This window comes from Ranitomeya imitator, chromosome 6 (assembly GCF_032444005.1).
Source record: "Ranitomeya imitator isolate aRanImi1 chromosome 6, aRanImi1.pri, whole genome shotgun sequence".
Lineage (NCBI taxonomy): Eukaryota > Metazoa > Chordata > Amphibia > Anura > Dendrobatidae > Ranitomeya > Ranitomeya imitator.
In genome coordinates, this window is record NC_091287.1 from 97,139,233 (window position 1) to 97,164,185 (window position 24,953).

At 42.4% G+C, this 24,953-nt stretch overlaps 1 protein-coding gene across 1 annotated transcript in view; it reads right to left on the bottom strand.

The window, feature by feature from the left end:
* RFTN1 (raftlin, lipid raft linker 1) overlaps positions 1–24,953 on the bottom strand; it is a 485,181-nt gene that overhangs the window by 90,885 nt on the left and 369,343 nt on the right. Inside the window, exon 6 of the mRNA XM_069729954.1 lies at positions 1,057–1,260. Coding sequence (XP_069586055.1) covers positions 1,057–1,260 — 204 coding nt within the window. The remainder of the gene's footprint in view (positions 1–1,056; positions 1,261–24,953) is intronic.

The window sequence follows — 24,953 nt, forward strand, 5'->3', positions numbered from 1 at the left end:
TTGATCTGTATGTGATCCCGTCTTTTTGCCCACCCATACACTTGAATAGATGAGTTTCATCTGAAATGTGGAAGAGAATAGCAAATGCTGTGATTTTTTTCATGTGGACATTCGGCCTGAGTGGGAAAAAAAACTCAGAAGGTAAATACAATCATGTGAAAGTAGACTTATGCCAAGTTCATATGGACTTATGAAAAAAAAAATGGTTTTTCATCTGGATTTTCATCCATATTGTCATTGGTTTTCCATTCATATGCCAGCCGGGTGTCTTTGTTATGTCTATTTCTGACAGTTAAAAAATGACAAAAATTTAAAAATATACAAGGCCAAATACAGTTTCCTGTGTTAAAGGGGCTATCTGGAACTTTGCTCATTTTTTTGTTTGTTGCTAAGAACCTACCAGCATGTAGATGCTAATCTGCCTGCTCTACCCAGTGACGGTCACAGAGCGCTCCAGCAGGCGATTCCTCCTCTTCTGGTGACGTCACGTTGACAGAACAGCTACTTCTCTTTCACTTTGCTCTGTTGATGGGGCGTCCCTGCTGACATAATGCTGATTTACAGCTGGTTCCCAGCTGCCTAACTTCAAGGAGCCAGCTATCAATCATCATGATGTTGGCAGTGACGCCTCACCGACAGAGCAGATTAGAAGAGAAAGAGCTGCTCTGCTAATGTGAGGTCAAAGAAAGCAGAAGAATCGTCTGAGCCAGAACAGATTGTCGTCAGGCAGAACAGGCTGGTAATTAACAACTGCCGGTAAGTTTTTAACCCCATAAGAAAAAATAACTAAAGACCAGGATAAGCCTTTTAATAATTGCAATGAGTCCACAAAAAAAGCAGATGCTATGTAGATGATCGTTTTTTTGTGCACACCCACACACTTGAATAGGCAAGTCTCATCTGACATCCTCTTTACACACAGACACTCAATCTATTTGTAAAAACTGTCATCTAGACAATATTTTCAATGACAATGGTCAGTGTCATGTCTTTACGTGCGTAAAGCAGCCACAGTTTATACTCTGGGAAATAATTGGCAAATGTAAAATTCCATACCATTTAGCATTCCGAGATAAAAGACAGCATTCACTAGTGAGCATCCTTTTCTGAAATGATCTGTCATATATTCCAACCAGTTTGCTTCCAGACCAATGATGGCATTTCTTTCCCTTGTGATCTTCATGGGGATTTTTACTGTGTAATATTTTCGATACCTTTGTTGTGTCTTCGGTTTGTTAAAAAGAGCCAAAATCTCAGATTCTGAAAAAAAAGATGACAATTTAATTTCATATAGACAACTCAAAATTATTAGTGCAGCTTCCATACACGCACTCCAACCATGCTACAACACAAAAAGGGGCAAACTACCCTGTCTAGTCTGTAGGTTGGGCAGTTTAGTAAGGCTAAATCCCCTTGAATTGCTTACCGATAGAGGTTTCCAAAGCTTCTCCTATCAAACAGTTTGCGATGGCATCCAAGTGCTGTCAGATTATTCATGGAATTCAGGCTTTTGGCGAGTTTGATCAAAGACTCGGGTCAATATCGGTCATGTCTCCATGATTTTTGTGCAGACCACTTAGTCCATAACAATACACAGACATGTGAGCGGCCCCATAGACTCTAATAGGTGTGAGTTTTATCCGTAAAAAACACAGAACTCATATGAGAAAAACTTATTTCGGAATGAGCCCTAAATCTGTTTTCACATGTCCAATAATCAAGGCTTAAGTACAGACCGTGATGTACAGATTGGCCATGGAGCTCCTGACCTGAACTCAACAGCCCCAGACATTGCGGTTTGTTCTCAGACAGTGAATGCTGTAGGGCAGCATGAATCACTTAACAGGTCCCCCTTAAGGATTTCATTGGTATGCAGATTTATAAGTACTGCACACTACTTTGTATCTATTTTATGAATACCTGTAGTTTTTTGTATAAATTTTACAGCTGTACTTCATATAAGGCTAGGCTCACATTTATACAGTGCATTCTAGACATATACACTGGAATTGCAAAAAACTGTATTCAGACACATATGACAAAGTATCTATACAATAAAATGGCCAAGATGTAATAAACTTTCTTAAGTTTTCTGTTGTATTGAATATTTTAGGACATACAAAAAAGTAATAAAAGCAATACCTTTGAATATGTCTAAAACTTATACATTTCCTGTCTGTGCCTTGAAAAACTAGGTGAGAAAATAATGTAGAAAAAAAGTATTTAGACAGACATAGTTTGATATATGGTGCACTCTTTTTTGACATATAATACATTATATGATTATGTACAAATGTGGACTTAGCCTAAGATGTATTTTTTTAAAATACTCATTTGATGATTTTGTGGTATTTTACGACATTGTATGTGGATTATTTTTCAAACGTTTTCAGGAGCTTTCTCCATAGCAACCTTTCTTTCTTACATTACTCAGTCGTTCATCACTAAACTTCCCTGACCCTGTACTTAGGACATACAAAGGGCAAGAAGGCTTGGAAGGACTTCTGCCATTATCTTATGAATTACACACGTGGTCAATATTGTTGTTAACTGCCGTTTAATGACAGAAAAACCCACAATGGTAACAGAAATAACTTGAATCTGACAAAATTAATAATAAATAAAAGATCTATGAAAATGAACCAATGAAAGTCAGACATTGCTTTTCAACCATGCTTCCACAGAATTAAAAAAATAAAAATAAAACTCATGAAATAGGCCTAGACAGAAATGATGGTACCTGTTATGGCTGGCAATCAGGCAACACAGCGTGCAGTAATCAGCGCACATACAGAGATCTGGCAATAACCAAAAACAATAGGACGAGCTCTGAGACGTGGAATCTCTGTAGACTGCAGTACCTGATCTATCCTCACACAACTATAAGCAGCAGTGGATTGCGCCTAACACTACCTATGCAACTCGGCACTGCCTGAGGAGCTGACTAGCCTGAAGATAGAAATACAAGCCTGACTTACCTCAGAGAAATACCCCAAAGGAATAGGCAGCCCCCCACATATAATGACTGTTAGCAAGATGAAAAGACAAACGTAGGAATGAAATAGATTCAGCAAAGTGAGGCCCGATATTCTAGACAGAGCGAGGATAGCAAAGAGAACTATGCAGTCTACAAAAAACCCTAAAACGAAAACCACGCAAAGGGGCAAAAAGACCCACCGTGCCGAACTAACAGCACGGCGGTGCACCCCTTTGCTTCTCAGAGCTTCCAGCAAAAGTTAATAGCAAGCTGGACAGAAAAAACAGAAAACAAACTAGAAGCACTTATCTAGCAGAGCAGCAGGCCCAAGGAAAGATGCAGTAGCTCAGATCCAACACTGGAACATTGACAAGGAGCAAGGAAGACAGACTCAGGTGGAGCTAAATAGCAAGGCAGCCAACGAGCTCACCAAAACACCTGAGGGAGGAAGCCCAGAGACTGCAATACCACTTGTGACCACAGAAGTGAACTCAGCCACAGAATTCACAACAGTACCCCCCCCTTGAGGAGGGGTCACCGAACCCTCACCAGAACCCCCAGGCCGACCAGGATGAGCCACATGAAAGGCACGAACAAGATCTGGGGCATGGACATCAGAGGCAAAAACCCAGGAATTATCTTCCTGAGCATAACCCTTCCATTTGACCAGATACTGGAGTTTCCGTCTAGAGACACGAGAATCTAAAATCTTCTCCACAATATACTCCAATTCCCCCTCCACCAAAACAGGGGCAGGAGGCTCCACAGATGGAACCATAGGTGCCACGTATCTCCTCAACAACGACCTATGGAATACATTATGTATGGAAAAGGAGTCTGGAAGGGTCAGACGAAAAGACACCGGATTGAGAATCTCAGAAATCCTATACGGACCAATAAAACGAGGCTTAAATTTAGGAGAGGAAACCTTCATAGGAATATGACGAGAAGATAACCAAACCAGATCCCCAACACGAAGTCGGGGTCCCACACGGCGTCTGCGATTAGCGAAAAGCTGAGCCTTCTCCTGGGACAAGGTCAAATTGTCCACTACCTGAGTCCAGATCTGCTGCAACCTGTCCACCACAGAATCCACACCAGGACAGTCCGAAGACTCAACCTGTCCTGAAGAGAAACGAGGATGGAACCCAGAATTGCAGAAAAATGGAGAGACCAAGGTAGCCGAGCTGGCCCGATTATTAAGGGCGAACTCAGCCAACGGCAAAAATGACACCCAATCATCCTGGTCAGCGGAAACAAAACATCTCAGATATGTTTCCAAGGTCTGATTGGTTCGTTTGGTCTGGCCATTAGTCTGAGGATGGAAGGCCGAGGAGAAAGATAGGTCAATGCCCATCCTACCACAAAAGGCTCGCCAGAACCTCGAGACAAACTGGGAACCTCTGTCAGAAACAATATTCTCAGGAATGCCATGTAAACGAACCACATGCTGGAAGAACAAAGGCACCAAATCAGAGGAGGAAGGCAATTTAACCAAGGGCACCAGATGGACCATTTTAGAAAAGCGAACACAGACCACCCAAATGACCGACATTTTTTGAGAAACGGGAAGGTCAGAAATTAAATCCATCGAAATATGTGTCCAAGGCCTCTTCGGGACCGGCAAGGGCAAAAGCAACCCACTGGCACGTGAACAGCAGGGCTTAGCCCTAGCACAAATTCCACAGGACTGCACAAAAGCACGCACATCCCGTGACAGAGATGGCCACCAGAAGGATCTAGCAACCAACTCCCTGGTACCAAAGATTCCTGGATGACCGGCCAGCACCGAACAATGAAGTTCAGAGATAACTTTACTAGTCCACCTATCAGGGACGAACAGTTTCTCGGCCGGACAACGATCAGGTTTATTAGCCTGAAATTTCTGCAACACTCTCCGCAAATCAGGGGAGATGGCAGACACAATGACTCCTTCCTTGAGGATACTCGCCGGCTCAGATAACCCCGGAGAGTCGGGCACAAAACTCCTAGACAGAGCATCCGCCTTCACATTCTTAGAGCCCGGAAGGTATGAAATCACAAAATCAAAACGAGCAAAAAATAACGACCAACGGGCCTGTCTAGGATTCAAGCGCTTGGCAGACTCAAGATAAGTAAGGTTCTTATGATCAGTCAATACCACCACGCGATGCTTAGCACCCTCAAGCCAATGACGCCACTCCTCGAATGCCCACTTCATGGCCAGCAACTCTCGGTTGCCCACATCATAATTACGCTCAGCAGCAGAAAATTTCCTGGAAAAGAAAGCACATGGTTTGAACACTGAGCAACCAGAACCTCTCTGTGACAAAACCGCCCCTGCACCAATCTCAGAAGCATCAACCTCGACCTGGAACGGAAGAGAAACATCAGGTTGACAACACAGGGGCACAGCAAAAACGACGCTTCAACTCCTGAAAAGCTTCCACGGCAGCAGAAGACCAATTAACCAAATCAGCACCCTTCTTGGTCAAATCGGTCAATGGTCTGGCAATGCTAGAAAAATTACAGATGAAGCGACGATAAAAATTAGCAAAGCCCAGGAATTTCTGCAGACTTTTTAGAGTTGTCGGCTGAGTCCAATCCTGGATGGCCTGAACCTTAACCGGATCCATCTCGATAGTAGAAGGGGAAAAGATGAACCCCAAAAATGAAACTTTCTGCACACCGAAGAGACACTTTGATCCCTTCACGAACAAGGAATTAGCACGCAGTACCTGGAAAACCATTCTGACTTGCTTCACATGAGACTCCCAATCATCTGAGAAGATCAAAATGTCATCCAAGTAAACAATCAAGAATTTATCCAGATACTCACGAAAAATGTCATGCATAAAAGACTGAAAAACAGATGGAGCATTGGCAAGTCCGAACGGCATCACCAGATACTCAAAATGACCCTCGGGCGTATTAAATGCCGTTTTCCATTCATCTCCCTGCCTGATTCTCACCAGATTATACGCACCACGAAGATCAATCTTAGTAAACCAACTAGCCCCCTTAATCCGAGCAAACAAGTCAGAAATCAATGGCAAGGGATACTGAAACTTAACAGTGATCTTATTAAGAAGGCGGTAATCAATACACGGTCTTAGCGAACCATCCTTCTTGGCTACAAAAAAGAACCCTGCTCCCAATGGTGACGACGATGGGCGAATATGTCCCTTCTCCAGGGACTCCTTCACATAACTGCGCATAGCGGTGTGTTCAGGTACGGACAAATTAAATAAACGACCCTTAGGGAATTTACTACCAGGAATCAAATCGATAGCACAATCACAATTCCTATGCGGAGGTAGGGCATCAGACTTGGACTCTTCAAATACATCCTGAAAGTCAGACAAGAACTCTGGGATGTCAGAAGGAATGGATGACGAAATAGACAAAAATGGAACATCACCATGTACTCCCTGACAACCCCAGCTGGTTACCGACATAGAGTTCCAATCCAATACTGGATTATGGGTTTGTAGCCATGGCAACCCCAACACGACCACATCATGCAAATTATGCAGTACCAGAAAGCGAATAACTTCCTGATGTGCAGGAGCCATGCACATGGTCAGCTGGGCCCAGTACTGAGGCTTATTCTTGGCCAAAGGTGTAGCATCAATTCCTCTCAACGGAATAGGACACCGCAAAGGCTCCAAGAAAAATCCACAACGTTTAGCATAATCCAAATCCATCAGATTCAGGGCAGCGCCTGAATCCACAAACGCCATGACAGAATACGAAGACAAAGAGCACATTAAGGTAATGGACAAAAGGAATTTGGACTGTACAGTACCAATAACGGCAGAGCTATCGAACCGCCTAGTGCGTTTAGGACAATTAGAAATAGCATGAGTAGAATCACCACAATAGAAACACAGTCTGTTCAGACGTCTGTGTTCTTGCCGTTCTACTTTAGTCATAGTCCTGTCGCACTGCATAGGCTCAGGTTTACTCTCAGACAATACCGCCAGATGGTGCACAGATTTACGCTCGCGCAAGCGACGACCGATCTGAATGGCCAAGGACATAGACTCATTCAAACCAGCAGGCATAGGAAATCCCACCATTACATCCTTAAGAGCTTCAGAGAGACCCTTTCTGAACAAAGCCGCTAGTGCAGATTCATTCCACAGAGTAAGTACTGACCACTTCCTAAATTTCTGACAATATACTTCTACATCATCCTGACCCTGGCATAAAGCCAGCAGATTTTTCTCAGCCTGATCCACTGAATTAGGCTCATCGTAAAGCAATCCCAGCGCCTGGAAAAATGCATCAACATTACTCAATGCAGAATCTCCTGGTGCAAGAGAAAACGCCCAGTCCTGTGGGTCGCCGCGCAAAAAAGAAATAATAATCAAAACCTGTTGAATAGGATTACCAGAAGAATGAGGTTTCAAGGCCAAAAATAGCTTACAATTATTTCTGAAGCTCAGGAACTTAGTTCTGTCACCAAAAAACAAATCAGGAATCGGAATTCTTGGTTCTAGCATCGATTTCTGATCAATAGTATCTTGAATCTTTTGTACATTTACAACGAGATTATCCATTGAGGAGCACAGAGCCTGAATATCCATGTCCACAGCTGTGTCCTGAAGCACTCTAATGTCTAGGGGAAAAAAAAGACTGAAGACAGAGCTAAGAAAAAAAAATGATGTCAGGATTTCTTTTTTCCCTCTATTGGGAATCATTGGTGTGGCTCCTTGTACTGTTATGGCTGGCAATCAGGCAACACAGCGTGCAGTAATCAGCGCAAATACAGAGATCTGGCAATAACCAAAAACAATAGGATGAGCTCTGAGACGTGGAATCTCTGTAGACTGCAGTACCTGATCTATCCTCACACAACTATAAGCAGCAGTGGATTGCGCCTATCACTACCTATGCAACTCGGCACTGCCTGAGGAGCTGACTAGCCTGAAGATAGAAATACAAGCCTGACTTACCTCAGAGAAATACCCCAAAGGAATAGGCAGCCCCCCACATATAATGACTGTTAGCAAGATGAAAAGACAAACGTAGGAATGAAATAGATTCAGCAAAGTGAGGCCCGATATTCTAGACAGAGCGAGGATAGCAAAGAGAACTATGCAGTCTACAAAAAACCCTAAAACGAAAACCACGCAAAGGGGCAAAAAGACCCACCGTGCCGAACTAACAGCACGGCGGTGCACCCCTTTGCTTCTCAGAGCTTCCAGCAAAAGTTAATAGCAAGCTGGACAGAAAAAACAGAAAACAAACTAGAAGCACTTATCTAGCAGAGCAGCAGGCCCAAGGAAAGATGCAGTAGCTCAGATCCAACACTGGAACATTGACAAGGAGCAAGGAAGACAGACTCAGGTGGAGCTAAATAGCAAGGCAGCCAACGAGCTCACCAAAACACCTGAGGGAGGAAGCCCAGAGACTGCAATACCACTTGTGACCACAGAAGTGAACTCAGCCACAGAATTCACAACAGGTACCTGTATCTTAATATTTTGTTGTGCAACCTTTTGAGGCAATCACTGCAATCAAATGATTACTGTATCTGTCAATCAGACATCTGCACCTCTCGACAGGTATTTTGGCCAATCCTCAAGAGCAAACTGCTCCAGTTGTCTCTTCCAGACGGCATGTTTCAGCTCTTTCCAAAGATGCTCAGTAGGTCAGGGCTCATAGAAGGCCACTTCAGAATAGTCCAATGTTTTCCTATTAGCCATTCTAGGGTGTTTTAGCTGTGTGTTTTGGGTCATTAACCTGCTGCAAGACCCATGACCTGCGACGGAGACCAAGCTTTCTGTCACTGGGCAGCACATTTCTCTCTAGAATCCCTTGATAGTCTTGAGATTGCATTGTAACCTGCACAGATTCTAGACACCCTGTGCCAGATGCAGCAAAGCAGCCCCAGAAAATAACAGAGCCTCCTCCAGTAGGGACAGTGTTCTTTTCTTGATATGCTTCATTTTTCCATCTGTGAACATAGAGCTGATGTGCCTTGCCAAAAAGTTCAATTTTTGTCTCATTTGTTCATAGGACATCATCTCATTGTCCCAGAAGCTGTGTGGCTTGTCAACATGTAGTTTGGCAAATTCCAGTCTGGCTTTTTAATGATTTTTTTCAACAATGGTGTCCTCCTTGGTCGCTCCCATGAAGTCCACTTTGGCTCATACAATGATGGATGGTGCGATCTGACACTGATGTTCCTTGAGCTTGAAGGTTAATATGTTTAGAAGTTTTTCTGGGCTCCTTTGTTACCATTCGTATTATCTGTCTCTTTGATTTGTCATCAATTTTCCTCCTGTGGCCACGTCCTGGGAGGTTGGCTACCTTCCCATGGATCTTACATGTTTGAATAATATGTGCAACTGTATTCACAGGAACATCAAGCTGCTTGGAGATGGTCTTATAACTTTTACTTTTAACATGTTTGTCTATAATGTTCTTTCTAATCTCTTGGGACAACTCTTTCCTTTGCTTCCTCTAGTCCATGTCGAGTGTGATACACACCATGTCACCAAACAGCATAGTGAGTATCTGTAGCCCTATATACAGGCCCACTCACTGATTTCAAGATTGTAGACACCTGTGATGCTAGTTAGTAGACACACCTTGATTTAACATGTCCCTTTTGTCACATTATTTTCAGGGGCAGAGGTGAATCTAGTGGGGCAGCCGAAGTATGTGCCCGAGTGCAGCCGGCAGGGGGCGCAGTCGGGCCGCCTAATGCGGCGGTCCGCAGTGTCTCCCTGGCGGCTGCATTCTGCCGCCCCCCGGACTGATAGTCGGCTGTTCTCTGTGCTGACTGTGAAGCTGACACAGACAGCAGCGCCGCTGCATGACATAATCATTCAGCGGCTGGCTGTGCCAGAGAGAGGAAGGCGACGGTGAAGCTGCAGCAGAGCGGTGAGTGTGTGTGTAAATGATGGGGCAGATGGGGAGAAGGCAATGATGGGGGGATGGAGAGAGCCATGATGGGGATGATGGGGAGGAGGAAATGATGTAAGTGGTGGAATGGGCAATGATGGGGATGGTGTTGTAGGAGGAAATGATGGATGTGGTGGAAAGGGCTATGATGGGGATGATGGGGAGGAGGAGAAGATGGAGGTGGTGGAATGGGAAATGATGGGGTGGTGGGGAGGAGGAAAAGATGGAGGTGGTGGAATGGGCAATGATGGGGTGGTGGGGGAGAAGGCAATGAATGGGGGTAGTGCAGGAGAAGGCTGTGATGGAGATGGTGAAAGGGCAATGATGGGGATGATGGAGAGGGCAATGATGGGGTGGTAGGGGAGAAAGCAATGATGGAGGTGGTGGAAAGGGCAATGATGTGGTGGTGGGTGGAAAATGCAATGATGATGGTGGTGGAAAGGGCAATAATGGGGGGTGGAGGAAATGATGGAGGTGGTGGAAAGAACAATGATGGGGTAGTGGGGAGAATGCAATGATGGTGGTGGTGGAAAGGGCAATAATGGGGTGGTGGGGAGGAAATGATGGAGGTGGTTTAATGAGCAATGATGGGAGTGGTGGGGGAAAAGACAATGATGGGGGTGGTGGGGTAGGAGGAAATGATGGAGGTGGTGGAATGGGTAAAGATATAGGGTGGTAAGGGAGAAAGAAATGATAGTGGTGGTGAAGAGGGCAATGATGGGGTGGGGGAAAGGACAATAATGGGATGCGGGGGGAGGAGGAAAATGAGGGGTGTGGGAGATTGGGATGGGAGGAAGGGGGACTTATAAAGGACTTAGGAACTGGGGGAGGGAGAGGAAGACACTATTATCGCTTATTATGTCTAACACAGTCTCTTAGTATAGAGTGTACGTACTTATTATGTATAGAGCCACCATTAGTTCCATAGTAGTGGGGGTCATATTTTGTGCAGACAATATAGTGAGGGGCAATTTTTTATTCAGGAGCATTATAATGACACTTCTATCTTTAAGGGCATCATGTAGAGATTTTCTGCAAAAGAGCAGAGAAGATGGAAGTCTGCAGAGACAAGCTGTGGATGAGAAAATTCATCATGGGGTCTGGACAAGATGAAGAAAAGAAGCAGAACGACTCCATAGACAACATCTATAAGGTACCTGGATGTAAATGTTATTTGTGATACTAACTAATTCTCATGTTTTTATTTATGTTAGGAGCATTAAAGGGGTTGTCCAGGTTTGTAATGAGTCGGCAGTCATTCTTTGTGACTGCAGACATCTGACTCTCACAGTGCGCACTGCACGCTGTCAGGATTCTCTCATGCTGGCGATTTACATACATGCGATCACGTGCTGACTAGACATATGTGGCCTCACTCAATGAAAATGAACTGAGTGAGGCCAGGCACATCTAGTCGGAATGTGGCCAGAGGTATATAAATCGCATGCTTGTGCTGACATGACTGTCCACCGGCAAGGGAGAATCCTAAAAGTGTGCAGTGCATGCGTTGTGAGAATTCAGAAGCCTGCAATGTCAGGATTCAGTTCTGCACGTTCCAGTAGTCGTCACATGGACACTTCACTCATATGCGACTTTCATACTCGTGGTCCTGTGACAACGAGCTCCGCTTCCTGCTTCTCTCAGTTTTTCACTGAACATTGACAGCATTAGGGAGAGGAGCTCGTCGGTACATGACGAAGTGTGTAAATCGCATATGTCCTCGGGGTTTGCGCCAAACTGAATTCTTGCCCCAGGTGCCAGAAAACCTAGATACACCTCTGTTCAGGGGTACCATCATTTCTGTCCTGGCCTATTTCATTAGTTTTATTTTTTTTTTTAATTCTGTGAAAGCATGGTTGAAAAGCAATGTCTGACTTTCATTTGTTCATTTACATGGATCTTTTATTTATTATTTCTTTTGTGAGATTTAAATTATTTCTGTGACCATTGTGGTTTTTCTGTCATTTAATGAGGGGTACCAACAGTTTTGACCACGTGTATATTTGAATAGACAAACTCTTGGAGGAGAATCCCTTTAACTGGAACAGTGATGGTCTCCTAATGGTGCTTCTTATATCATTTTGCAATAGACAGCATTACACTACCACTGAGATTCATTCCTAATCATACAGAAAACATAAAGCTGTAAAAATGACTACAAAACAAATATGAATAGCAGATATTTTCTAGCATTACCGATTTTCAATTTATACATTGCAGCGATTCACTCTCTCTAGCAGCGGGTTAGGTTCAGCACAGACACTTAGTCTCTAGTTCACACAGGAAGATTTATTAAAGTTCATAGTCTTCCAGAATAAAGAAAAACAAACATTCTTTTCTTTGGCATAAAGACCAGCAAAGGAAAGACAAAATTGTCCACATCATAGAATGGACTCACCCGGTCAGAGTAACATCCAGACTCTCACTTCAGAAAGAGGTCTTTCTGCCTTTCACTCACAGACCCAGACTGAGGCAACTGCTTTAAATAGGCTGCTCAAAGCCTGGAAGTGCAGATATCGGTACAGCAAGTCCCACCCAGCTTTGCTGGCCGTTCCTATACACCAGACCCAATATCCGGGTTCATTAAAACCCTCTGAGCACTATCTGTGCTGGAGTCTGCTTTTCGAAGCTTCACGTCACTGAGGCTATCCACCTTGGTGACACACATCTCTTGTCCAAAACCTGTCCAGCTGACAGTTTACAACACTGATTTAAAGCATAACTGACATTTTAGTTTTGATTTCATAAATCAATAGTACACATGAAAATAAGCAACTTTGTAATATATCTTATCAGAAAAAAATTGCTTCTTTCTCTGCAAATATTGATGTCATTATCCAAATTTGCAATTCTGAGGTAAAATCTGTATTCAGTGAAGACTTTTCCATTACTGAGATAGGAGTTGGTGGCTGCTCCTGGTGAGAGTCTGTGTAAGTAAGGGGAGGGCGCAGCTCTGCCTCGAGCTCCTCCATCCTCCCATACACATAGAATATTATCTGTAGCAGCCGTCATCTCCTATCTCAGTAATGGGAAAGTCTTCACTGAATACAGATTTTCACTCAGATTTGATATTTTTGATAATGACTGATGAATTTTGTCAGATAAAGAAGCAGAATTCTCTGATAACATATAGTACAAAGCTGCTTATTTTCATGTGTACTACTGATTTATGAAATAAAACCTTTCAGCAATACATCTCAGCGGTGGGGGACACAAGCAGATGAGAGTACAGTATACGAGAACAGTACATAATCCAATATTCGAGCTATCAAAAGCTAAGATCTAGTTAAATGTTTATAAAAAGACTACATTAATAAGCTTAGAAGCCATGACTCCACTTCTGTAATCTTTTATCACATTTACACTGTATTTTGTATGGCTGTGTAATATTTACTGTTTTATAGTGGTTAAAGTATTACCTAATTTTTATTGTCTAAAGTCTAAGTATTTAGCCTATTGCCTAAACGTATGTTTTTCCAGACCCTGTTGTGACATTCAAGTATTCTATAATAATATATAAATAATCACAAAAAAGCATGTTCGCCATAAAGAAGTTTCTCTTTGTTTTATAATAATGGTTTTCTGTTGTGCCAATTTCACTAGCATATCTCAAAAGAAACGTTCAGTAGGGCGTTCCAGTAAATACAAGAAAGAAGTAAAATTTAGTACGGTATTTTCCCTAAAGTGTCTTTATTTCAAGGCTGTGTTTTATTGTAATGTTTTTTTGTCCCTTTGCATTCCTTTGTTGTGTTGTTTTGTGATGATGTTACAATGGCCGTGTTTTCATTTATAAGCTTTCTTATACTGTAGTGTCACAATGGACTATGGGGCTGATTCACCACGCAGTTTCTGGCTCGAAATGTTGCAAAACACCAAATTCCCCACACCAAAAAAATTGCTACTTTTGGGATTTTTACAACTGCCCCTGCCAGCTCAGCCAACGTTACGAAAAGTGTGAGGTGCTCGAGTGGGACTAGGTGTGGCCAAGCACGCCTGACAAATTCATCATAATTTCCATAAGTGGCATACATTATGGCGGAACTGGAAGCCAGTCTCTGCCTGGCGTATATTACTGCTCAGGGTGCACGATAATTGATAGATATGTCTTAATGAATTTGATGCATTTAATGGTGCATTATATACTGCATGAGTATAGCGAATGGGTGTACCTAGGAAGGCTCGTTCCATCATAATACTGCAGTGTAAACAGGTTGCTAATAAAAAAAAGCAAAGTAAAACGCTCGTTCGTCAGGAATATTTTTAGGCTTGCTTAAAAATAATCATTTTTGGCAAAGCGCTACTGAGAACAATAACAGCCTGTGCACACTGAATCTGTTACAGATGGTTACCTGGGCATCATTTGACACAGTCTACCTGTGCAAACAGGCTTATAAATGACTATGGTAACTATTTACAAATCTGCGATTGTTTAGCCACTTGACTTTTTATTTTTTTCTGGCACCTTATCAAAAAAATCACGGACAGACAATATCTTTTTACAGCCGCATTGGAAAATCATTATGATTATAAGTGGTACATATCTACAGCCCGTAATTCTGATATGGAGACATCAGATGCATTCTCTGTGACCTGTACAATTATAATATTTACAATAAAAATTAATCTCTATAAGTTTCTTCAGCTTAACAAAAAATCACGAGTGCCTTAAATTGTTTTTACTGACAGGGCAAAAAAGTGTTCAATTTTCTGGAATTTCTGGATGTTCGCAAGCCAGGACTAAACAGAACCTAACTCCAGTCCTCCATTTATTAAGAATAGCATACAAAATGCCAGTATTAATGACTTGGCGCCTATGTATTTAGTTATGTACTTTGTTCTGTTGTAATGGCGTCACAATAGTTACTGTCTTCATGATTAAGCAATGTTTTATCGTGAGGATACCAATCACCAGTCTTCAGAATTATTCAGTCATGTTACATTTATATGCTGAGCTCTGTTTTAGTGGTGTTTGTCTTTATACTTGGGATGTGCGTGATGTCTTCTATGTTACTGTGGTAATGTTACAGTAGCATTTGACTTTAGTTCTAGGCTGTGTTCTGTTGTCAGAAAGTCACAATACACTGTGCCTAGATTTATAGGCTGTTTTCTATTGTGATGTCACAGTAGCATGCATTTTATTTATAAAGATGAGTTCTGAGTTCATCATTTTACAATAGATTGTATCTTTACTCTCGTCTTAATTCCAAAACATTGTGTTTTATTATCATGATGTCACAATCCGGCTTTCATTTTTTTCTAGGCGGCATTCAATTGTGGTGATGTTGTAAAAGCAATTACTGTATCTTTACTTACAAACTATCTTCTATTTTAAGAGTTGTGCTAGCTCTGTGCAAACACTGCAGCAACGCATAATATCAAAGAGAATTAAGCCCCCCATACACATTAGACTAACACTGACCACACCTGCCAATATTAACAAGTTCAGCATACACTATATTGTCTATGGGGCGTTGGTCATCTGATTTTTGGCGGAAGGTATCGATCAGGGATGTTTGATTTCCAGAGATAAGCCGCCGGCAAAGATGTCTGCTTGCCTCCTTCCAAAAAGAGTACAGCATCACTCGGCTGTATGTACCCTTCTGTTTATGAAAGAGATAGCTCAGATAGCTGTCAGTCAAATGAACAATGCTTCAGCCGACAGCCATCTGATCTGTATCTGGGAATTTAGACTTCAGAGCCAACAAAAAGGTGAACTCCGCTATTGGTATTAAAGAGGCACTGACTAGCTGAATCCTTCTAAGCTCTATGTAGAAATAGGAGGTCAATTAACCCTGTATGAGTCATAAGTCACTGCAAAAGTATCTGGTGGGGGTGATTAGCTGGGCCAGGGGTTAAAGAAGGGAATGATAAATGCAAAAACAAGAGACTTTCTGTTTCTACATAGAGCAGAGAAAAGAGAAGCTGCGTAGAAAGGTAAAATGTGCAATTGTAAGTACACAGTGCTATATAATATGATGACTGTAATATAGTAAGATGATTAAAACTTTGATGGAAGTGCTTCTTTATCCACTTTACGACCAATGACGAGAACAGCACAGCACATCATGAGCGGGTGTCAGTTTGTACATCATGACGTGCTATGTCTGTCATGATTAAAAACTGTCACTGTAAGTAAACACCCAGTGACAGTTTTGTGACGACAGTTGTCATTGACCCATGCCATCGGTCCCTGCACTCAGATGGCTCTGATCGGTCAGTCAATCTGAAAAACATAAAAGCAGCAAAACATAAAAAGTAAAGTAAAACATGACAGCAGTAATATAATTCCAATATAAATCTGTTATCTGTCATGATTTATTATGGGATTTGTGGCAGCTCTGGTGCTGCTGTAATTTAAATGTTGTTTTTTTCCTTTTGGTCAACAAGAGTTAATGTCAGTCTCTTGCTGGCAGCTTCTTTTAGCCTGGTCAGCTAATGTTGGTTGGTGATCAGTCCCACCCACTTTAAATAGTCACATTACCCATCAGCTGATTGTCAGTAATACAGTTATTCTACGCAGGCCAGCTTGGAGTGAGGAGCTCTCTTGTGTCGGTGGTGTTGGTGCTGATGTGGGAGATCAGATTCCTGGTGCTGTTTTCTATGCTGCTTTGGAACTTAGCGGCAGAGCATGAAGCAGAGTATTTATACCTTTATCTTTGTCTGTCCCATGTTTGTCACTTACCATGTGTTTTTACCATCTGCAATGGCGAGGCTAGCATCCTTGCCAGCCAGTGCACTAGCCAGGGTATATTTAGGTGACAATCAGGGAGTAGGCACATGACGACAGTGAGGGGGAAGGACTCACAAAAGGTGTTAGGGGACCTTAGGGTCAGGCACATGTTGGTATAAGGAGGTGTCCCATCTCTAACTCCTTACTGTTAGGGCCTTCCTCTACCTTTTCCATCCTGTTGTATTTATATGCTGTGTCATCCACCGGACGTATCTGTGTCCAAGCGTGACAGTATCGCCATAATCGCTCTGACCAGAAGAATAAAGTCATCTAATCACTAAGGCTATGTGCACACATTGCGGATTTTACTGCAGATCCGCAGCAGCTTTCCATGAGTTTACAGTACAATGTAAACCTATGGAAAACGCAATCCGCAGTGCCCATGCTGCGGAAAAAAAAGCGTAAAAATGCTGCGGGTTACATGCAGCATGTCAATTCTTTGTGCGGATTCCACTGCGGTTTACACTTGCTCCTCTATAGGAATCCGCAGGTATAAAACCGCAGGTGGAATCCGCACAAATTCCGCATAAAAACCGCGGTAAATCTGCAGGTAAAACACAGTGCCTTTTGCCTGCGGATTTCGTAAATCTGCTGCGGAAAAATCCGCAGCCCTAAAAAATACATGTGCACATAGCCTAATACTGCACAAGAAACGTCGTAAAAAAACAAATAAAGCAAATTCTTCACCTGCTGTTGATTTGTTCATTCTGCCTCCCAAAGATTGCAGTAAAGCTCGGTGCACATTTATCCTGTGCTCTACACTGAGCTCTTACACTGGGGTTTTCATGTAAATCTCTGAAATATGTAATTCAGACAGAAACTCCAGCAAAAGATTCCCTACAATGAGGCAGAGGGAGACACTTTAGATGTACTATGATCCGGCAATGTCTGTCTTTCTAAGCATGCATAAAAACCCCCCACAGTTTTGTGCACCTCTTAAAAGCTGGATAATGCCAATCAGAAGCCACACAGAGTCCAGAGTAACTCTACTGCTCATTTTGAGTGAATGGATCACTCAGGTTTTCATCCAAATCACGTATTTTGTAGATTTAGATGGCAACCCTGAAGTAAGTGCTAATCGTAGAACATAAGATAAATGTGATCCAAATTGTTCTGTAACCCAAAATGCCACCAATAAAAGCTTCTACTCAACCCACAAAAATCGTCACTCAGGTTTGTCATCTGTTACAGAAATATATGGGGCTTCCACATTACTGGTAACACAAAGGCTCTGGAAAAGTGATGCGGCTCCAAACCCAAAGAAATCCAGCAAAATCTGCGCTCCTAAATCCACATGTTCCTAATTCACAGTTAACGTCCACATGTTTGCCATTACTGTAGTGAGGAGAGCTGGGCATAATGTACTGGGAATTACAAAGTACTGGGCACTACAATGACATATAGGCATTTTCACTAAGCAACATTCATTGCTCGCAACATCATCTCTACACCTGTAGATAAATTCCCATAGGAGTGTAATTTCCAAATTTGGGTCAATTGAGGGTGCTCTTCTAGCACTCAGGGGCTCTGTATATAGAGTTCACAAAATATTCTACAAAATTTGTTCTCCAAGAGTCAAATAGCATTCCGTCCCTCCCGAGACTTGCCATGTGGACAAATAGTACTGTACAGCCACATATGGGGTATTGCCATGTTCACAAACAATTGTGTAACAAATTATGTGGTCATTTTTACCTTTTGTAAAAATGTAAAATCTGGGGCTAAAACATCATTACAGTGGTAAAAGTTTGTGAAATGGGGTCACTTATGAAGGGTCCTGCTGCCCTGACGCCTCAGGGTCTCTGCCAAAGTGAAATGGCACTCACAAATCATTCCAGCAAAATATGTACTCTAATATGGCGCTCCTTCCCTTCTGAGATTTGCACTGTGTCTAAAAAGTAGTTAATGACCACATATGGGGTACTTTTGTACTCAGCAGACATTGTGCAACAAATTTTGTGATCCTTTTTCTCCTATATTAGCCCTTTTGAATATTAAAAACTTGGGGCTAAAACAACATTTTAGTCCAAAAATGTGACTCCGTTTTCTACGCTCAATGTTGTGCAATTCTATCAAATACCTGTGGGATTAAAATGCTCACTGCACCCCTAGAGAAATTCTTCAAGAGGTGTAGTTTCCAAAATGGGTTCAGTTGTGGGGGGTTTCCACTGTTTAGGCACATCAGGGGCTCTGCACATGCGACATGGCATTCACAACGTATTCCAGACAATTTTGCATTCCAAAAGTCAAATGACGTTCCTTCCCTTCAGAGCCCTGCGTGTGCCCAAACAGTAATTTTCACATATGGGGTATCAGTGTACTCAGAGAAATTGCAAAACATACCGTATATACTCGAGTATAAGCTGAGATTTTCAGCCCAAATTTTTGGGCTGAAAGTGCCCCTCTCGGCTTATACTCGAGTCATGGTCAGCAGCAGGGTCGGCGGGTGAGGGGAAGAGAGGACTGTCACATACTCACCTGCTCCTGGCGCTGTCCCTGCCTGTCCCATGGTCTTCGGGTGCCGCAGCTCTTCCTCTGTTCAGCGGTCACGTGGTACCGCTCATTAAAGTAATGAATATGGACTCCACTCCCATAGGGGTGGAGCCGCATATTCATTCCTGTAATGAGTGGTACCAGTGACCGCTGACAGAGGAAGAAGCTGCAGTGCCCGGAGACCATCTGTCCGGAAGAAGGAGCCGGGACTGCGCCAGAGCAGGTAAGTATTTCATATTTACCTGTCTGCGTTCCACCCACCAGGCGCCACTCCGTCTTCCCGTCCTCTTGCTGTAAATGTTCAGGTCGGAGGGCGCTATGACGTATTAGTGATTAGTGTGTGCGCCGCCTCTGCCTGAACAGTCAGTGCGGAGAGACTGGATGCTGAGGAGCAATAATGAACGGTATGGAGCATTATATGGGGCATAGTTTTATTTGGAGCATCTATGGGGCCATAATGAACTGTATGGAGCATAATATGGGGCCATAAAGAACTGCATGGAGCATTATATGGGGCATCTATAGGGCTATAATGAACTGCATGGAGCATTATATGGGGCATCTATGGGGCCATAATGAACTGCATGGAGCATTATATGGGGCATCTATGGGGCCATAATGAACTGCATGGAGCATTATATGGGCCATCTATGGGGCCATAATGAACTGCATGGAGCATTATATGGGGCCATAAAGAACTGCATGGAGCATTATATGGGGCATCTATGGGGCCATAATGAACTGTATGGAGCATTATATGGGGCATCTATGGGGCCATAAAGAACTGTATGGAGCATTATATAGAGCATCTATGGGGCCATAAAGAACTGCATGGAACATTATATGGGGCATCTTATGGGGCCATAAAGAACTGCATGGAGCATTATATGGGGCTCCTGATTTAATATGGATATTCAAAAATACTCAACCTACTGATGTCTCAATTAATTTTACTCCTATTGGTATCTATTTTTATTTTTGGCATTTACCGGTGGCTGCTGCATTTTCCACCCTAGGCTTATACTCGAGTCAATAAGTTTTCCCAGTTTATTTTTGTTGCAAAATTAAGGGGGTCGGGTTATACTCGAGTATATACGGTATATTGAGGTCTATTTTCTCCTGTTATCCTTGTGAAAATGCAAAACTTGTGCCTAAAGTAATATTTTTGTGGGAAAAAATAAAATGTTAATTTTTTCTTCCACATTGCTTTAGTCCCTGTGAAGCACCTGAAGGATTAATAAACTTCTTGAATGTGGTTCTGAGCACTTTGAGGGGTGCAATTTTTAGAATGGGGTCACTTTTGGGTATTTTCATATAGGCCCCCAAAGTCACTTCAAATGTGATGTGATCCCGAAAAAAATGGCTTTGTAAATTTGTTGGAAAAATGATACATACATGCTAGCCACCTTAGGGAGAGACCCAAGTTGGGATAAATGTAGCGGGACGAAAGAGACCGAAAAGCCCTCTACTTAATGGAAATACATAGTGGATGCTTTCCTGAAACGGAAAGTACTTGCGAGCAGCATAATACAAAGAATAGCAGGTTTACCCAGAATCCTTTGCAGTAGGCAGAGCTATGCAAATCATCTCTTTCCACCCCTGTCTAATCCACAGCGCTTGGAACCGCCAAGCGTGCAATGCTGCGGATTAGTTTCTAAATTTACACAGCCAACCAATTCCTACCTGTGGACACGTGTTTCGGGCTTTAGGCCCTCATCAGCACAGGGCTGGAATTGGTTGGCTGTATGGAGTGGGGCTCGGTGAGCAAGCGATACATACATGCTAGCCACCTTAGGGAGAGACCCAAGTTGGGCTAAATGTAGCGGGACGAAAGAGACCGAAAAGCCCTCTACTTAATGGAAATACATAGTGGATGCTTTCCTGAAACGGAAAGTACTTGCAAGCAGCATAATACAAAGAATAGCAGGTTTACCCAGAATCCTTTGCAGTAGGCAGAGCTATGCAAATCATCTCTTTCCACCCCTGTCTAATCCACAGCGCTGGAAAAATGAGAAATTGATTATAAATTTTTAACCCTTCTAACTTCCTAACAAAAAAAATTATGTTTAAAAAATGGCGCTGATGTAGGGTAGACTTGGGGGAAATGGTATTTATAGTAACTATTTTATGTGGTATAACTATCTGGTTAACCCCTTTCTGACATCGGGCGTAATAGTACACTGATGTCGGACTCCCCCTATCTCAGCGCCGGAGTCTGCACCTTTCCGGGCACATGACAGCTGATCTGTACAGCTGACATGTGCCCGCAACAGCCGTGGATGGATACGCGATCCACCCACGGCGGTTAACTAGATACATGCCACTGTCAATCTCTGTCAATCTCTGACAGCGACATCTAACTCGCGCTTACCGGAAGCGCGTTGTAAATCCTGCTCATCGGTCACCCAGTCACATGATCACGGGTCACCGATGTGTTGGCATGACAACCAGAGGTCTCCAGCAGATCTCTATGGTTGTCGTTACCAGATTGCTATGAGCGCCGCCCCGTGGTCGGCGCTCATAGCACGTGAGCATTTCTGCTACACACCGGCAATCTGATCATGGCCAGTGTGTAGCAGAGGAGATCAGAGTACCGCAGCTTCTAGTCTCCCATGGAGACTATTGAAGCATGCAAAAGGTAAAAAAAAAAATTTTTTTAACAATATTAAAAAATAAAAAATATATAAAAGTTGAAATCACCGCTTTTTGCCCCATTCAAAATAAAACAATAAAAAAATCAAATATACACATATTTGGTATTGTCGTGTTCAGAATCACCCGATCTATCATTATAAAAAAGAATTAACCAGATCGTTAAACGGCGTAATGAAAAAAATTCGAAACGCCTGAATTGCGTTTTTTGTTGCCGCTATATTGCAATAAAATGCAATAACAGGCGATCAAAAGATCGTATCTACACCAAAATGTTAGAATTAAAAACATAAGCTCGATGTGCAAAAAATAAGCCCTCACCCAGTCCCAGATCACAAAAAGTGGAGAAGCTACAGGTCTCGAAAAATGGCGCCTTTATTTTTTTTTTTACCAAAGTTTGCATTTTTTTCCACCACTCAAATTAAAAAAGCCTAGACATGTTTGCAACTTCACCGCACTTGGATTTTTTTTCCTGTTTTCCAGTACACGATATGAATGGGGTTGTTCAAAATTACAACCTGTCCTGCAAAAAACAAGCCCTCACATGGCCATTTTGACGAAAAAATAAAAAAGTTATGGCTCTGGGAAGAAGGGGAGCAAAAAATGAAAAAGCAAAAATGGAAATTCCTCTGGTCGTGAAGAGGTTAAAGGGAATAAAAATTCAAAGTTTGAAAATCATAAAAAGTTCAACTTTTTGCTAAATTTTTTATATTTTCATAATTAAATGCAAATCATATCGAACGAAATTTACCACTAACATAAAGTACAATATGTCAGGAAAAAATAATCTTAGAATCACTGGAATACATTGAAGCGTTCCAGAGTTATTAACTGATAAAGTGACACTCGTCTGATTTTTAAAAAATGAGGCTCAGTCATTAACGTACAAAGTGGCTCGGTCCTTAAAAGGTTAATTTCAAGAGCTGAGTTCACCTTTACGTTTGCTCTGGAGCCTAAAGGGAGTGCTTCTTTAAAAGTTTCTAATGCAAAATAACTTGTGCGTAAACTGTAAAATGGTGTTCAAAAGTGAAATTTTGATTTAACCGTATTCATAGTTTTATTCTATTTTATTGCCAGAGACTTCATCTGATTTTGTGTGCATCTGTTTAGGGACTTGGCCATATGCAAGCGATCACCCATTATACGGTCCTCCAAACCATGTGTACCACTGCACGTACTGGAATGTCCAGACAGCAGCTTTTAGTATCGTAGACATGGTCGCCCTCCCCTTGTTTGAAGTACCATACCATTATCACTTACATATATTCAATATGACCGGTATCTTTTCTTGTTGACTAACTACAAAATAAAGTAAGAAACTGACAATTTCTACTACAAAATCTAACCATTAGGATATATAGAAACAACATGAAATTTATACACACTACCAGGTTTTCTCCTGCCTTAGGCTGCTTTCACACATCAGGCTTTTTGTTTCAGGCACAATCCGGCAATTTAAAAAAAAAAACGGATCCATTTTTTTTTAACGCTGGATCAGTTTTTTTCCCAGAGAGTTGTATTAACGCCGGATTGTGCCTGATGGCCACACGCTTCATCCGTTTTTTTTGCCAGATCCGTCCAAATAGTCTTTTCCGGCGGACGGACAAAACGTCCACTGCAACATTTTTTTGTCCGGCGGAAAAAAACGCACAGTGATGGAATCAGGCAAAAACAGATGAAACGGAGGTGTGAAAGAAGAATCCGGCGTCCTGATCAGGTTTTCACAGTATTTTCCATGCAAATCATTGAGATTTTCCATTTCTCTCTCTCACTCGCTCTCTCTCTCTCCCTCCCCTCCCGGAACCAGGAACACAAAAAATGCATGCGCATTAAGGAAGACCGGATCCGGCTAAAAAAATGGTGCATCAGTTTTTTTGCAAAAAAAGTCAGATCCGTTTTTTACAACATTAGCCGGATTTAGCCTGACACAAAAAAACCTGATGTGTGAAAGTAACCTTAGGCTACATGATTTAAGTACACTTGTTGCACACGGTCTATTTCAATAGGAGCTGACAACAGTGTCTGGAATTTATAAGCTGCACAGTTGTAAACTGTATCAGGACATACGTATATGTCACAACAATTTATTTTCATGATCAGCTTGCACTTGAACAGAACTAAATAGCACTTAGAAAGTACAAAATCTGATCTATTACTTACAAACAGTGTGAACATACAGTACAGACCAAAAGTTTGGACACACCTTCTCATTTAAAGATTTTTCTGTATTTTCATGACTATGAAAATTGTACATTCACACTGAAGGCATCAAAACTATGAATTAACACATGTGGAATTATATACTTAACAAAAAAGTGTGAAACAACTGAAATTATGTCTTATATTCTAGGTTCTTCAAAGTAGCCACCTTTTGCTTTGATGACTGCTTTGCACATTCTTGGCATTCTCTTGATGAGCTTCAAGAGGTAGTCACCGGGAATGGTCTTCCAACAATCTTGAAGGAGTTCCCAGAGATGCTTAGCACTTGTTGGCCCTTTTGTGTTCACTCTGCGGTCCAGCTCATCCCAAACCACCTCGACTGGGTTCAGGTCTGGTGACTGTGGAGGCCAGGTAATCTGGCGTAGCACCCCATCACTCTCCTTCTTGGTCAAATAGCCCTTGCACAGCCTGGATGTGTGTTTGGGGTCATTGTCCTGTTGAAAAATACATGATGGTCCAACTAAACGCAAACCGGATGGAATGCCTTGCCGCTGCAAGATGCTGTGGTAGCCATGCTGGTTTAGTATGCCTTCAATTTTGAATAAATCCCCAACAGTGTCACCAGCAAAGCACCCCCACACCATCACACCTCCTCCTCCATGCTTGACAGTTGGAACCAGGCATGTAGAGTCCATCCGTTCACCTTTTCTGCGTCGCACAAAGACAAGGTGGTTGGAACCAAAGATCTCAAATTTGGACTCATCAGACCAAAGCACAGATTTCCACTGGTCCAATGTCCATTCCTTGTGTTCTTTAGCCCAAACAAATCTCTCCTGCTTGTTGCCTGTCTTTAGCAGTGGTTTCCTAGCAGCTATTTTACCATGAAGGCCTGCTGCACAAAGTCTCCTCTTAACAGTTGTTGTAGAGATGTGTCTGCTGCTAGAACTCTGTGTGGCATTGACCTGGTCTCTAATATGAGCTGCTGTTAACCTGCGATTTCTGAGGCTGGTGACTCAGATAAACTTATTCTCAGAAGCAGAGGTG